The 16111-nt window shown below is 54.0% G+C and overlaps 1 protein-coding gene across 1 annotated transcript in view; it reads right to left on the reverse strand.

The window, feature by feature from the left end:
* LOC140428787 (tumor necrosis factor ligand superfamily member 10-like) overlaps positions 1-16111 on the reverse strand; it is a 112803-nt gene that overhangs the window by 82460 nt on the left and 14232 nt on the right. Inside the window, exon 2 of the mRNA XM_072515476.1 lies at positions 15693-15845. Within this exon, the coding sequence (XP_072371577.1) occupies positions 15693-15845 (153 nt within the window). The remainder of the gene's footprint in view (positions 1-15692; positions 15846-16111) is intronic.

Below are 16111 nucleotides of genomic sequence, written 5' to 3' on the forward strand. Positions count from 1 at the left end.
GGTTTGTGTGGGCGAACAAGACCCCGAGAGTAAGGAGAGGGTTCCTGGAACGCAGTAGGGACCGAGGAGGGTTGGCGCTGCCAAACCTGGGGAGCTACTACTGGGCAGAAAATGTGGCGATGATCCGCAAGTGGGTTATGGAGGGAGAGGGGGCGGCATGGAAGAGGATGGAGATGGCGTGCTGCAAAGGAACGAACGTGGGGGCGTTGGTGACGGCACCGCTGCCGCTCTCGCCGACAAAGTATACCACGAGCCCGGTGGTGGCGGCAACGCTAAGGATCTGGGGCCAGTGGAGACGGCACCGGGGTGCAATGGGAGCATCGGTGTGGTCCCCAATCAGGGGTAACCACCGGTTTGTCCCGGGGAAGATGGACGGGGGGTTCCAGAGCTGGCATAGGGCGGGGATTGGAAGAATGGGGGACCTGTTCATCGACGGGATGTTTGCGAGCCTAGGGGCACTGGAGGAGAAGTTCGAGTTACCCCCGGGAAATGCCTTTAGATATATGCAGGTGAGGGCTTTTGTGAGGCGACAGGTGAGGGAATTTCCGTTGCTCCCGGCACAAGAAGTTCAAGATAGGGTGATCTCGGGTGTATGGGTCGGGGAGGGCAAGGTGTCGGAAATACACCAGGAGTTGAAAGAAGAGGGGGAAGCGCTGGTAGAAGCGTTGAAGGGTAAATGGGAGGAGGAGCTGGGGGAGGAGATCGAGGAAGGTCTGTGGGCTGATGCCCTAGGTAGGGTTAAATATCTTTGCGCGATTTCTCGTTTTTTTTTTTTTGTTACGCGGGGTGGCGGGGGGGGGGGGGTTATTGTTTGTAAGGGAGTAAAATTGTGTTAAAAACCTTTAATAAAAATTTTTTTTAAAAAGAAAAGTGCAGGCGGAGGGCCCGAGAAGCTGTGTACTGGCCGGGCACCAGCGGCGACATCGCCAACATGGTGCTTAACTGCCCCACCTGCCAAAGGTTTCAGCCGGCGCAACCCCCGAGACGCTTCAGCCCCATGAGTTGGTAACGTCCCCCTGGGCGAGGTGGGTTTGGATCTCTTTCATGCGCTCAGCAGGGACTACGTCATAATAATTGACAATTTTTCCAATTATCCGGAGGTCATACGCCTGCACGACGTGACATCATCAGCTGTAATCAGAGCATGCAAGGAAACCTTCGCTCGCCATTGAATTCCACTCACCGTCATGTCCGACAACGGGCCCTGTTTTGCGAGCCAGGAATGGTCCTCTTTTGCCGCTTCATACAGCTTCACACATGTGACGTCCAGCCCTTTGCATCCCCAGTCGAATGGCAAGGCGGAAAAGGGCGTCCGTATCGTGAAGCGGCTCCTCTGCAAGGCTGCTGATGCCGGATCTGACTTCTATTTAGCCCTGCTGGCCTATCGCTCGGCCCCACTGTCCACAGGCCTCTCACCAGCCCAGCTGTTGATGGGTCGCACCCTCAGGACCACTGTGCCGTCCATTCATGTTCCTAAACCCGACTATGCTCCAGTACTGTAAAGGATGCGACAGCAGCGTGCTCAGCAGAAGGTGGCACATGACGCTCGGGCAACTGATCTTCCTGCCCTGGCGCCTGGAGACAACGTCTGCATACACCTACCGGAGGGTGGCTGGTCGGCAACTGCCGAGGCTCTCCGCCGTGTGGCTCCCCGTTCGTTCCTGGTTCACATGCCTGATGGCTCCATTCGCCGCCGTAATCGGCGGGCCCTTCGGCTGCTTCCACTCTCGCTACGTGATCATGCACTGGTGCCGTGCCTTCCTGTTGTCCCTGATGTTGATTTCGTGGAGCTTCCTGCCACTCTGCCTATTCCTCTCTCGCCCGTGGCCAGGCCCATTCCTCAGCCGGGGGATCCTGACTCACCCTTGAGGAGGTCAACCCGAATTCGTCGCCCACCTAATAGACTGGACGTATGAGCCTGTTTGCACATTGGACTCACTGCATTGTTGTGCAATACTGTTAACGTGTTTATTTCTTGTCGTTCCAGGAGTTCTCTTTCGATATTTGATGATTGCATTTGTTTTGTTCGTGGTATAACCTCGTTGCTCTGTTGCACCTGACATCTTCCTATGCATATAGTTTAGCCTCATGTACATGTTGTAAATATTGCACACACATACTCAGCTGCACTCAGTACACACCAATATTTATTACCATGTAGGCACATATCCTTGTGAAAAGGGGGGATGTCATGATATCCACATTAACATATCATGGTGCAATCACACACACACACTGATGGACAGGTAGATGGACCAACCAATGCACACACAACATCACAGCCAATCACCAGTGAGAGCACACGCACTATAAAACAGGGAACACCACAGTTCCTGCTCACTCTGCCAGGAGATAGCTCAGAGCACAGAGCTCACAGCGCACCACTCAGACATACACCATGTGCTGAGTGCCTCACAAAGATAGTGCTAGGACTGGGTCCACAGGTTAGCTGGTAAAGTACGAACCACAGCCAGAAGTTAATAGTTATTATTGTACAGAATAATAAAACAGAGTTGTACCATCTACAACCGTGTTGGTTCGTTTGTGTATCGGATCACCCAACACGACACTGCCAAGTGGCACTTATTCAGCAATAACCTGTTCACTGATGCTCAGTTTGGGTTCCACCAGAGCCATTCAGTACCTGATCTCATTACAGGCTTTTTCCAAACATGGACAAAAGAGCTGAATTCCAGAGGTGAGGTGAGAGTGACTGCTCTTGACATATGTGGCTACAAGACCAGGTCAGAGGCTGGGAATTCTGTAGTGAGTAGCTCACCTCCTGACTCCCCAAAGCCTGTCCACCACCTACAAGGCACAAGTCAGGAGTGTAGTGGAATACTTTCCCCTTGCCTGGATGAGGGCAGCTCCAATACTCAAGAAGCTCAACACCATTCAAGCATCCAAGCAGCTGTTTGATTGGAGCAGTATTCTGCTGTGGAGAACATTGGCTGACATCCAGAGTGTTGTGGCAGCAGAGTCCCATGTAGACCCAGCGAGCTGGTTAGTAGGTTATTTCTGGTTTTAACATTTGCTGATGAACTCTTCTAAAAACCATATCCAGTGTATTCCTTCTCCACAATGCTGGTGCCAAAAGAAGAATTGCATATCCACAGTCAGAGACAAAAGCACGACCCCAACCCAACAGACCTGAGAATGACTCTAGATAGGATTCCGTCCTTCTGGGAACATGAAGAAAACTGGAGCAAAAGTCAAAACTTACAGAATCCGTTCCAAAATGTTACAATGCCTCAATGGCGTGCCATATTTCAGACTTAAATTCCTCAATTTGGACCAAGGTCCATGATGCAAAGATTGAACATTTAATCAGATATTGACAAGTGCTGTGTTAGCCACAAGCTAGTGGCTTGGCAGCTGGGGAATTGTTTGGTTCAGTTGGCTGAACAGCAGGTTTGTGATGCAGAGCAAGGCCAACAGTGTGTGGGTTCAATTCCATACCGGCTGAGGTTATTCATGCCTTCTTAACCTTGCTTCTCGCCTGAGGTGAAGTGATCCTCAGGTTAAATCACCACCAGTCAGCTCTCTCCCTCAAAGGAGAAAGCAGCCTATGGTCATCTGGGACTATGGTTACTTTACTAGCCACAAGCTGTCTACCATGCAGTGAAACAGAGTTTCAGCAGAAACATTTAACATAGGGGCTCAATTACACTCCGATGCTTTGAAGTCCAAAACTAGGACAAAATGCGGCTTCTCAATGAAGCCACACTGACAAATCAAAGGGGTTGACAAGAGACCCAAGTGTCTGATTACCACAATACTAGAAAGCGCCTGAGCAGCAAAGCTACCTTCAGTTATACCCAATTTGTTCAACAATCCAGTGCTAATTAATCATTCATCTTTTCTGCCGCTAGGTTCTTACAGAAGCTAAAGGAAATGTTTTGAGCTTGTCTTAAGCTGCAAATTCCCACAACAAAATACATCAAAATGTCCACACATCAAAATGTTGGCATTAAAAAGTAATCAGACAGGGTACAACCTAAGGTCGATGTCCCATTGAGTTTGAACATAACATTAGAATATTGAGGAATCACAAAGGAAAAGAGACCCTGATGGGAGTTATGTACAGGCCCCCTGGCAGGAGTCAGGATGTGGGGCAGAAAATAAATCTGGAGACAGTAAAGGCAGATAAGAAAGGCAATATTACAATAATCATGAGGGAACTTCAATATGCAATCAAGTTGATAACAGATACCAAGAAAAGTAATTTGTGGAATGTCTAAGAGATGTTTTTTTGGAACAGGTTGTGGTAGAGCCCACTAGGGAACAAGCAATTCTGGATTTGGTGATGTGTAATGAGGCAAACTTGATTAGGGAGCTTAAGGTGAAGCAACCCTTAGGGAGCAGTGACCACAATATGATAGAATTTATCCTGCAGTTTGAGAGGGAGAAGCTGCAATCAGATGTAATTGTATTACAATTGAATAAAGGTAACTACAAAGACATGAGGGAGGAGCTGGCCAGAGTTGATTGGAAGGGGAGTTTATCAGGGAAGACAGTGGAACAGCAATGGCAGGAGTTTTGGCGGTTATTTGGGTGGAACAACAGAAATTCATCCCAAGGAGGAGGAAACATGCGAAGGGGAGGACATGGCTGACGAGTGAAGTCAAGAACAGCATAAAAGCAAAAGAAAAAGCATACAAAGTGGCAAAGATTAGTGGGAAGCCAGAGAATTGAAAAGCCTTTAAAAGCGATGAGAGGACAACTAAGAAAGCAATAAGGGGGGGAGAAGATGAAATACGAGTGTAAGCTAGCTAGTAATATAAAAGAAGATGGCAAGAGTTTCTTTCGATATATAAAAGGTAAGAAAGAGGCAAGAATAGATATTGGACCACTGGAAAATGAGGCTGGAGAAGTAGTAATAGGGAAAGAAATGGAAGAGGAACTGAATAGATACTTTGCATCAGTCTTCACAATGGAAGATACCAGTGGGATACCAGAACTTCAAGAGAGTCAGGGGGCAGAGGTGAGTGTAGTGGCCATCACGAAGGAGAAGGTGCTGGGGAAACTAAAAGTTCTGGAAGTGGATGATTCACCCGGACCGGATGGATTATACCCCAGGATTCTGAAGGAGATAGCTGAGGAGATTGTGGAGGCATTGGTGGTGGTCTTTCAGGAATCACTGGAGGCAGGTAGGGTCCCAGAGATTTGGAAAATGGCTTATGTAACACTCCTGGTTAAGAAGGGAGGGAGAAATTCCGGTGGCTGTATGTAGGTGGAAGTAGAACGTTGGGTGGCTTCTGCTCGAGGCTCTGGTTTTTGGATTTTAATGCCCGGTTTCAGGGGCAGTTTTCGAACAAGCTGGCGCAGGCAGGTATAAGGAAGTTGGGGGATATCATAGATTATCATAGAATTCACAGTGCAGAAGGAGGCCATCCGGCCTATCGAGTCTGCACCGGCTCTTGGAAAGAGCACCCTACCCAAGGTCAACACCTCCACCCTATCCCCATAACCCAGTAACCCCACCCAACACTAAGGGCAATTTTGGACACTAAGGGCAATTTATCATGGCCAATCCACCTAACCTGCACATCTTTGGACTGTGGGAGGAAACCGGAGCACCCGGAGGAAACCCACGCACACACGGGGAGGATGTGCAGACTCCGCACAGACAGTGACCCAAGCCGGAATGGAACCTGGGACCCTGGAGCTGTAAGCAATTGTGCTATCCACAATGCTACAAAGACCCAGAAGAAAGCTACTGGAAAGAAGGGGGCGAGTGAACTTTTGCTGTCGACTGAACGGGTCAGCCCGGCAGCAGGAAAGATGGCGGATGCTGGGTCGCTGGATGGGGCCGCGCCCTTCACAGTGGAGACTCTGACTGAGGTGATGGCTGGAGAATTCGAGAGGCAGTTCGCTAAGCATGTGGAGGTGATGCAAAAGGAGATGATGGCTGCAATGAAGAAGTGGGTGGAGGAGGCGATGGCCCCGGTGACGGCAGTGGTGTCGAAGACATCGGCCGAGGTCCGGGAGCAAAGAGAGAAGTTGAAAGGTGTGGAGGACGATCTGTCGCAACGCAGTGACCAGTTCACCTCGATGGGGGAGGAGCTGCGAAGAGTGGTTGAGGCCAACAAAGGTCTCAGAGCCAAGGTGGAGGACCTGGAGAACAGGTCGAGCTGGCAGAATTTAACAATAGTTGGCTTACCTGAGGGGGTGGAGGATCCGAGGCCGACTGAGTACTTCACAAAATGTTGGCGGAGTTGTTGGGGAGGGGAAAGAACCCTCCCGGTATGAGCTGGACAGGGCACATCGGTCACTCAGGGCCAAGTCAAAGGAAAATTAGCCACCAAGGGCGGTCATAATTTGCTTCCACAAGTTCCATGTTAAGCAAAGGTGTGAGGTGAAGTGGAAAGGAGCTGGTATTCGTATATACCAGGACTTGGCGGTGGAACTGGCGAGAAGGAGGGCGGTGTTCGGTCGGGTGAAGGCAGCACTCTTCAGCAATGGTGTGAGGTTTTGGCGTGGTTTAGCCGGCGAAGCTGAGGGTGACCTATAATGCGCGAGACTTCAACTTTGAGACGATGGAGGGGGCGGGGGCATATGTGAAAGCCGAAGAACTGGGGTTGAAATAAGAGATGGGACTGGGACTTGGCTTCGGACTGAAGGGAGGGGGGTGAAATGCTATGTACAGCCTTACCTCTTGTTTCAGGTTGTTTTACTTGTTTTGTATTTGTGGGGGAACAGTTGGACGTTTGGTTCTTGGGTTGGTTGATCGGAAAGGGTCGTTTACCTTTGCTATGGGCTACAGTGGGTATGAGGATATTGGGCTTTGGAGTTATAGCGGTTTTCTAGGGCGCGGGTTTTGTGCACTAGTTATGTTTGAGTGTCTTTGTTTTCAGGGATTGGGTCATGGGGAGAGGATTGGGAGGAGGGGGGGGCCTGGGCAGGGGTCTCCACACTAGCAAGCGAATGTCGGCTAGTGAACGGGAGTGTGGTGGGGGGAGGGCCACGGTCATTGGAGCCTGGTCGAACAGGTTTCGATAGGCTGAGGAGGTGAGAAAAGTGGGGGGATTGGATCGATACTGGGAGAGGTGTTTGCAAGAGGAAGTGGATGGGGGGATTCTGGGAGGCTGAGGGAGAAGGGTTCGACGGCAACAAAGTGTTAGGCCCGATGTGCAGGGCCGGGGCTATGATGATTGCAGATAGGAGGGGCGGGGAGGTGAGAGACCCCCGGTCAGAATAATAATGTGTAAGGTGAGGGTGTTAGGGGGACCAGCTAAGTGGTCGAGGGTCTTTACACATTTAAAGAGTTTGTGACGATGCTGGAGGAGACCCACCTGAGGGTGAAAGATCAGGGGCGTCATTCTCCGACCCCCCAGCGGGTCGGAGAATGGCCGTTGGCCGCCGTGAATCCCGCCCCCGCCGGTTGCCGAAGTCTCTGAAGAGAGAAAAGTCGGCGGGGCGTTAATGGCACCGCTGACGTCGGAGAATGTCACGGGTCTGCGCAAGGCAGCCGATTTTCGGCCTGCCGATATTCTCCCTTCCGGATGGGCCGAAGTCCCGTCGACGTGATGACCGTTCACGTCGACGTAAATCAAACCTCCTTTTCATCGGCGTGACCCTGTGCTCCAGGTTCACACCGACCAGCGTGGAGGTGAGTGACGGCCTGGGGGGTTGGCTCTGGGCAGGCAATGGCGTGGCCGCAGTCTGAATGTGTGGGGAGAGATGTGTCTCGGGTTGTGTGTGTGTGTGTGTGTGTGCGGCGGGGGGGGGTTAGAGTGGGATGGGCTCCGGGGGAGTGCCGGGAGGGGGGTCCGTGCCGGAGAGGGGGATGGGGGGTCCGTGCCGGGGAGGGGGATGGGGGGTCCGTGCCGGGGAGGGGGATGGGGGGTCCGTGCCCGGGAGGAGGATGGGGGGGGGCCCGTGCCGGGGAGGAGGTTGAGGTCCGTGCCGGGGAGGGGGATGGGGGGTCCATGCCGGGGAGGGGGATGGGGGGTCCGTGCCGGGGAGGGGGGATGGGGGGGTCCGTGCCGGGGAGGGGGATGGGGGGGTCCGTGCCGGGGAGGGGGATGGGGGGGTCCGTGCCGGGGAGGGGGATGTGGGGGTCCGTGCTGGGTAGGGGGGGTGCGAGGGCAAGTGAGTTGGTCCACCTGGCCAGGTGCCAGCCTCCAACAGTTGGACCCATGCGGTCCATGCCACCTGGCTGGGGGAAGGAGGGGATATGGGCAATGATGACATGTCGTCGTTCCCCCCCCCCCCCCCCCCCCCCCCCCCCCCAACCAGGCCGTCATATTTTCCGATCATCCAGCGATGTTGGCCGCCGTGGTGGCAGCCGCTCATGTCTATGTTGCCCTGGATGAGGAGGAGGAGGAGGAGGAGGAGGAGGAGCGTGCCAGAGAGGCGGCGCAGGCTGCCGCAGAGGGGCAGGCGGCAGCCGCCCAGGCTGGAGGGACACCTGACCGACAGGACGAGGAGGGAGAGGAGGACGTCGCTGCCCCACGGCAACGGAGGCACCCGAGGGCGCCCCGTGTGTACCGGCCCCGGCAGTCATACCAGGACCTCACGGACCGGGAATGCAGGAGGAGACTCCAGATGAGGCGGGAAACCGTGGCACACATCTGCCACCTGCTGGCACACCTGTCACCGCGTGGCACTGGCGGGGGACACCCTCTCCCCGTGTCCGTCAAGGTTACGGTGACCCTGAACTTTTATGCAACGGGGTCATTCCAGGCACCGAGTGGGGACCTGTCCGGCATATCGCAGACATCGGTGCATCGGTGCATCGGGGCAGTGACAGATGCCCTATATGCCATGGCGCACCGCTACATCCGCTTCCCTGTGAACCGGGCCAGCCAAGATGCCCGGGCCGTGGGCTTCTCTGCCGTGGCCGGGTTCCCCATGGTCCAGGGCGCGATTGATGGGATGCACATCGCCGTGCGGCCACCTGCAGATAACAGGGCCGTGTTCACCAATAGGAAGGGGACCTATTCGATGAACGTACAGGTGGTCTGCGACCACCGCATGATGATCCTGCAAGGCTGCGCCCGTTACCCAGGCAGTGTACACGACTCATACGTGTTGCCGCGGTCATCCATCCCCAGCATGTACGAGGGACGCCATCCCCGGCTGAGGGGCTGGTTGCTGGGTGACAGGGGCTACCCATTGCGATCGTGGCTGATGACGCCTATACGGAGGCCACGCAATGAGGCGGAGAACCGCTACAATGATGCCCATGTAGTGACAAGGGGAGTGATAGAGAGGTGCTTTGGCGTGCTGAAGATGCGTTTCAGGTGCCTGGACCTCTCTGGGGGCGCCCTCCAGTATCGGTCACATAGGGTCGGCCGCATCATTGTGGTCTGCTGCGTCCTGCACAACATAGCCCAGCAGAGGGGCGATGTGCCGCAGGCAGAGGAGGGCGGAGTGGAGGAGCAGCAGGAAGAGGCGCAGTCCTCCCCAGATGAGGGGGAAGGGGGCAATGGTCAGGGTAGACGGGATAGACACAGGCGGGTGGCTGTCCACCGTTACCGGCTGGCCCAGCGGGCACGGGACAGACTGATATCCGCCCGCTTCACAGCGGTATGGCCACAGACCGCACACCATGGCAACAGCCGACCACCCACACCCCCCACCCATCCACCCACCCAGCACCCTCGCCCCCCTCCCCAACCCCACCCACCCCACCCGCATGCACACCACCCCCCCCATTGCCGATCCACCTGCGGCACAACGGGCCGGGCTCACACAGTTGCGGGTGGACGCGTGTCTATTGCAGGCCATGGAGGATGATGACAACCCGCCCTGCGGTGAGCTCCTGGCTCTGCATCGTTGGACTATGTCTGACCCATGGCCACAGTACCACCATCCACCCGGACCATCCCTGCATGCGGCTGTGACATTGCAGCGCACGGTCCCGTCCTCTGCCCGGGGGATGTTGATGGCGGCCCAGGGGGAAGGGGGCAGACTCACTTGGGGCTGAGGTAAGACCACCCCTCACACACACACTTGCGCACAACGTACATGACACCCCCGCACGCTTTGGACAGAGCACAAAGGCAGCTTCTGTAGGTGTAACATTGACTTTAATAACCAAACGAGTTCATGCACGTGCCCTAGCCCCTAAAACTCATCTGTGCCCTGCACCCGTGCCAACTTACTCAGTGTCTAATTGTTTGGCCTGACGGGCCCTTTGACTACGTCTACGTGGTTCCCCAGACGGTGCAGCAGAACTGGAGGTGGACTCCTGTGATTCCTGCCCTCTGACACTGGATCCCTTTGGCGGCCGTTTCCTGGGGCGTCCTGGCCTAGATGGGCCAGGCTGCGGCCCGGGCGACTGGGATGGCGAGCTGCCAGCCTGTCCTGCCGTTGCCCACCCGATGCACCTGGGACGGAAGGGGGGGAGTCTGAGGTGTCGCGGTGTTCCGGGACCTCCCCTACAGGGGGAGCCGGGACGGACCACACCACCTCCTCCTCCCTCGGGGTGCCCGATGGCCCCCAGGCCTCTACATGGGTGGGGGATGCGAACGGACTGGCCATCCGACGCCCCCCCGACATCTGGCGCTGCCAGTCCTGGAGGCCCGTGCTGGGGTCTGCTGGTTTGCAGCCATGGAGCCCAGGGGGTTGGCAAACCCTGTCTGTGACATTGCGACGCCGGCTCGCAATGGCCACTGGCGCCGGTGCCCTCAGCGATGGCCTGCAGAGACTGGGCCATGGCCTGCTGAGACTGGGCCATGGCCTGCTGAGACTGGGCTATGGTGTTGAGCGCCTCTGCCATCTGGCGCTGGCACTGGCTCATGGCCTCCTGTGAGAGGGCAGCCATGTCCTGGGCCACAGACGCCGCCTGCACGGAAAGCCCCAGGCCTCGCAAACCGTTCCCCATGTCTGACACCGTCGCACCCATTGCCTCCACCGCGGACGCGAGTGAGTCACTGTCCGGTATTTCGTCTTCCTGGGCAGTGCTGTCCCGGGTAGTGGTGTCCTGGGTAGTGGTGTCCTGGGTAGTGGTGTCCTGGGTAGTGGTGTCCTGGCTCGGATGTGATGGGGGCCTGTGGCTGCCCCCCTCGTCGCTGGGTGGTCGCTCCCGCACGTGACGGGGGTGTCGTCTCCCTGTTGCTCCAGGTCTCTCTGTCTCCCGTGGCCTCCGAGGGGCATCCTGCGGGCGTCGCATGCTGGAGGGTCCGGGTCTCTCTGTCTCCTGTGGCCTCCGAGGGGCATCCTGCGGGCGTCGCATGCTGGAGGGTACGGGTGTCTCTGTCTCCCGTGGCTTCCGAGGGGCATCCTGCGGGCGTCGCATGCTGGAGGGTCCGGGTCTCTCTGTCTCCCGTGGCCTCCGAGATGCATCCTGCGGGCGGTCTGCATCTGCGGGGATGGGTGCCTGGACGTTTGATCCTGCGATACACAATGAAGCATGCATGGTTAGACACGCAGGCAGTGGTCAGGTGATATGGGGGAGGGGGGATATGTGGACGGGCTGTCGGTGGCTCACTTGCTAGTACGCCCCCGACCTCTGCATCAGCAACCTCCCGGTCCTCAGGTCCGCCAGCCAGTTCCAGGGCCCTTTCCTCGTGTTCGGTCAGTGGCCTCTCATCAGCGGGGCCTCCTCCAGTCCTTACATGCTCCCTATTGTTGTGTGCGCGCTTCTCCTGTGGGGGGGGGGGGGTGGTGGCAGGGGTAAAAGGCAACAGTGTTAGGCAGGTATATGGCTGGATTCACTTGGGGATATGGGGGATATGGGGGAGGGGGGATATGGGGGAGGGGAGATATGGGGGAGGGGGGATATGGGGAGGGGGATATGGGGGAGGGGGATATGGGGGAGGGGGGATATGGGGGAGGGGGGATATGGGGGAGGAGGGATATGGGGAGGGGGATATGGGGAGGGGGGATATGGGGGAGGGGGGATATGGGGGAGGGGGATATGGGGGAGGGGGGATATGGGGAGGGGGGATATGGGGGAGGGGGGATATGGGGGAGGGGGGATATGGGGAGGGGGATATGGGGAGGGGGGATATAGGGGAGGGGGGATATGGGGGAGGGGGGATATGGGGAGGGGGGATATGGGGGAGGGGGGATATGGGGAGGGGGGATATGGGGGAGGGGGGATATGGGGAGGCTCACCCTGCCTGCTCTGACGAGGTCGTTCACCTTCTTGTGGCACTGGGTGCCTGTCCGTGGTGTCAGTGCCACAGCGGTGACGGCCTCTGCCACTTCCCTCCACAGACGCCGGCTGTGGCGTGGGGCAACTCTGCGGCCGTGCCCGGGACACAGGGCGTCCCCCCTCTGCTCCACTGCGTCCAGGAGCGCCTCCACATCGCGTGACTCGAACCTCGGGGCTGAGCGACGGCCAGCCATCCAGTCGGGTGTTCCGGTCGGGTGTTCCGGTCGGGTGGGGGGGAGCAGCGCGGCCTTATGAGCCGTCACGCCGTGCAGCGCGTATGACGCTGCACGGCGTGAACCACTGCGCAAGCGCGGATCCCGTTACGTCGCTGCTAGCCCATTTCGGGCCGGAGACTTTCGACCCATTTTTCCAATGTGACGCAATTCGGATTTGCGCCGTTTTTTTGCGCCGATAACGGAGAATTTCGCCCCAGGTGAGGCTCAGGAATGTTTGGGTGAGTCAGGTTTTCCATTGATTCTGTCTACACCCTAATCAAATAAAGGGACCAAAACCAGACATAATGCTCCAGATGAGGTCTCACCAATGCCTTGTACAGTTGCAGCAACATTTTCCTACTTTTACATTCTATTTCTTTAGCTAGTTTGGGTGTACCACACCCACCCATAAATGGACAGGCATATTATACTGTCAAGCATTGAAGGAAAGATTACATGATGCATTTCCTAGTCTCTCCAGGAGAGGAGGTGGGAATGGGGAGTAGAGTTTGAAGAGCAGTATGATCATGTTAAATGATACGGCAGGCTCGAGGGACATATATAGCTGCTCCTATTTCTTATGTGCTTGTGTCATTTATTGTGACAAAAGTAATTTTCTCAGGGAGTTGTCAGTTGTTTCTAGGGGGCACGCATGCGTGGGACGGCCGGCATTCTGAAAGCCGGTCGCGGCCATTGGGCACTTCTTCCCATGATCTGGAATGCTGTGACCGATGGCCCCATGACCCTCCTGCCACTCACCCGCAACCTACCCACAGGTCTTGGCCCTGAGCACTGAAAATTACTCGGTCAGGGTTTTTCAAAGTGCGGGCCGTGACACGCGGGTGTCGGGAGGATCACAGAGCAATTGGTCATGGCGTTCCTGCAGTGGTCTCGATCACAGGAGAAACGGCCAATGCCTGCTACGGGAATTTCCATTGAGAGTGATGGCCCTGCCGCCTTTTAAATGAGAAGGAAATGAGGCTGTGTGCAATCTTCCGACCAGGAGCGGCAGCAGAGAGCAGGCCACTTGCTCTGCACGTACACTGTACGTCGAAAGCCCTCTATGTATGTGCTTTTGGCACTAAATCATGGAGAAGAACTTCTTCCATTTTCTAGCAGCTAGCAAACAAGGCAAGAAAACAGTGAAGATGAATCATTTTCTTACAAGTAAGTAACAACCAGAGACACAAATAGGCAGTGTATCTACTGGCCAGGATCTTAAATCTGAATCTGCTGGAGAGAGCTGCTCAGGAGATCCATGGCAGAACAGAGCAGTGCTGTGCTAGCTCTGCAGAGAGCTCCAGAGCCTCTGGTTAGCAGCTTACAAAGAAGAAACTTAACTCGGGAACAAAGTAGTATAAAGATGATTTCTTGATGTATGGTTTTATCAATTGTGCTAATGCAAATAAGGATACAAAGCCAGGCTGGCAATTCCAAGGTTCCCAGGTTGTCCGGGTGCCAGGGATTGGGACGGGGTGCCTTGCCCATAAGAGGTGGAGTGAGGGGGGTGCTCGAGGACCCTGAAAGAGGTATGTTGGGTGCAGTGGGTGGGTCCGGAAGGACTCTGAGGGGGGTAAAAGGATAGGGGTTAGCATTTAAAAATGATGTCCTGATCCGTGAGTCATCTTCCTACACTGGCGGGTTGAGCTCGTCAGTTCAGGAAATTATGTAAGTGTAGCCGACAAGGCGTTCCCCATCAAGGCCAAAAAAGGGCAAAGTGCCATTGAATAGCGTGGTCTTGCTCAGTGTGGTGTTCTTTGTGTTGCTAAATTCAGGATGGTTGGCGTAGTGTTCAAAGACACCACAAAATAGCTTTAACTTGAACAAAGCTATAAATTTATTAACACTACTTAATTGGATTCAACACTTACTCCTATATAATACAGTTGATAATTAACATATAATCTGCACTCATCTACTAATCTCTACACTATAATAAACTATGATCTGCTCTCACTCACATTATCTTTCTTTCAGTCTGTACTCTAGCTTTCTCCTTCACTTTTCTCCCCCAAAGCTTAACATCAATGTCTTGTATACTTGTAACTCTCGCTCCCTCTAGTGGCTGATCTAGACATTTCATTAAACCTTGCCGTTCTTACATTTATGATAATATCACACTCGGCACTGCAGAGGCCAAGAAATACCCCACTCAACATGCGCAAAACCGGACTCTGTTTCTCTCTGTAACAATAACAAGATTTGGATCCTCTATTAGAAACACATTTGTAATTACTGTTCCCAGAGTTATCAATGTCGCAATTATAATCAAAGTTGAACAACATTTTGGGTTCTTTAATAAACTTGCATATATTGTCTCATATAATCTCCTGCGTCCAAAGTCAAAAAACAATCTCTGTACACTCTTTTGTGGCGAGCTCCATTGTTGAGGAGAGATGCCTGGACCTTTATAATTATCTAGCAAAAACATGTTAGAGAGGCTATCGAGAAAATAGTGATATTCTCTGGTGGTTCCCTTCCTTCAGAAAGAGTTGAACCAGTTCTTCAGACCCACTTAAATGCCTCTGGAGCCTGTCTTCCTCAACTATAAGTGCGAGTGATCATCCAAGGAGAATGCCTGATCCGGAATAGTCCCAACACCGGCTAGGATTATAATCACTTCATGATCTGCTCCTACATCTGGAATAGGATGTGCCCTCAGAACATTGTGATTTTGGGGGAAAGGGTGTTGCCCACGGTGTGACAGCTGACACAGCCAGATAACAATACAAACAGAATACAGGAGCCAGCCTCATTCTCCCATCCCAGAACAGTGAGGAGATCAATGTCCTGCTGCTGGTAGTCTGCAATTTCACTTTCACTAAGGCAGCTGAACCATTAAACCAACGATACAAGAATCATAGAATCCCTACAGTGCAGAAGGAGGCTATTGGGCCCATCGAGTCTGCACCAAACCTCCAAAAGAGCACTCTACTCAGGCCCAAGCCCTATCCCGTAACCCCACCAACGTTTTGGACACTAAGGGGCAATTTATCATGGTCAATCCACATCTTTGGAATTTGGAAAGAAAACAGGGCACCCGGAGGAAACCCACACTGACACAGGGAGAAGGATCTCAGAAACTGGGAGCACTGGTAAAGTTTCTTTTCATCGAATTTACAGTGCAGAAGGAGGCCATTTGGCCCATCGAGTCTGCACCGGCCCTTGGAATTAACACCCCACTTAAGCCCACATCTGTAACCCAGTAACCCCACCTAACCTTTTTGGACACTAAGGGCAACTTAGCATGGCCAATCCACCTAACCTGCACATCTTTGGACTGTGGGAGGAAACCGGAACAGCCGGAGAAAATCCACGCAGACACGGGGAAAACGTGCAGACTCTGCAGGAGAACCCACATTACTCACCTGGTTAAGAGGTTGTTTCAATCCTTTCAGTGATTGCAAACAAGACTTGGAGACTTTCTGGATTTCCAACTCTGACCATTCAGGGTTACTACTGTTACCATTGCAGGACAACAATTGGAGCAAAACCTCCTCAGAGATCCCACTGACATTTTTCTGTAAAGAGGACAGAGAGTTTTAAGCAGCGGCGTGTTACAGATGGAAAACCTCACTGCAAATGCAGTTTTCAAAGTCAATAACAAATGAACTGACAGGTTTTATAAATGAGAAAAATATACTAGTAGTATGCACAGAGAGTCCGTGACATGACTTGTACCAGGTTAGAGGATATAATGTTTTACCAACAAAGCGTGAAGAGAAAATGTGACAGGAAGAAAGTGTGTTACACACGAGAAGTGCACATTATATGCTGCTGTATAAGG

Source organism: Scyliorhinus torazame, chromosome 8, assembly GCF_047496885.1.
Source record: "Scyliorhinus torazame isolate Kashiwa2021f chromosome 8, sScyTor2.1, whole genome shotgun sequence".
Classification (NCBI taxonomy): Eukaryota; Metazoa; Chordata; class Chondrichthyes; order Carcharhiniformes; family Scyliorhinidae; genus Scyliorhinus; species Scyliorhinus torazame.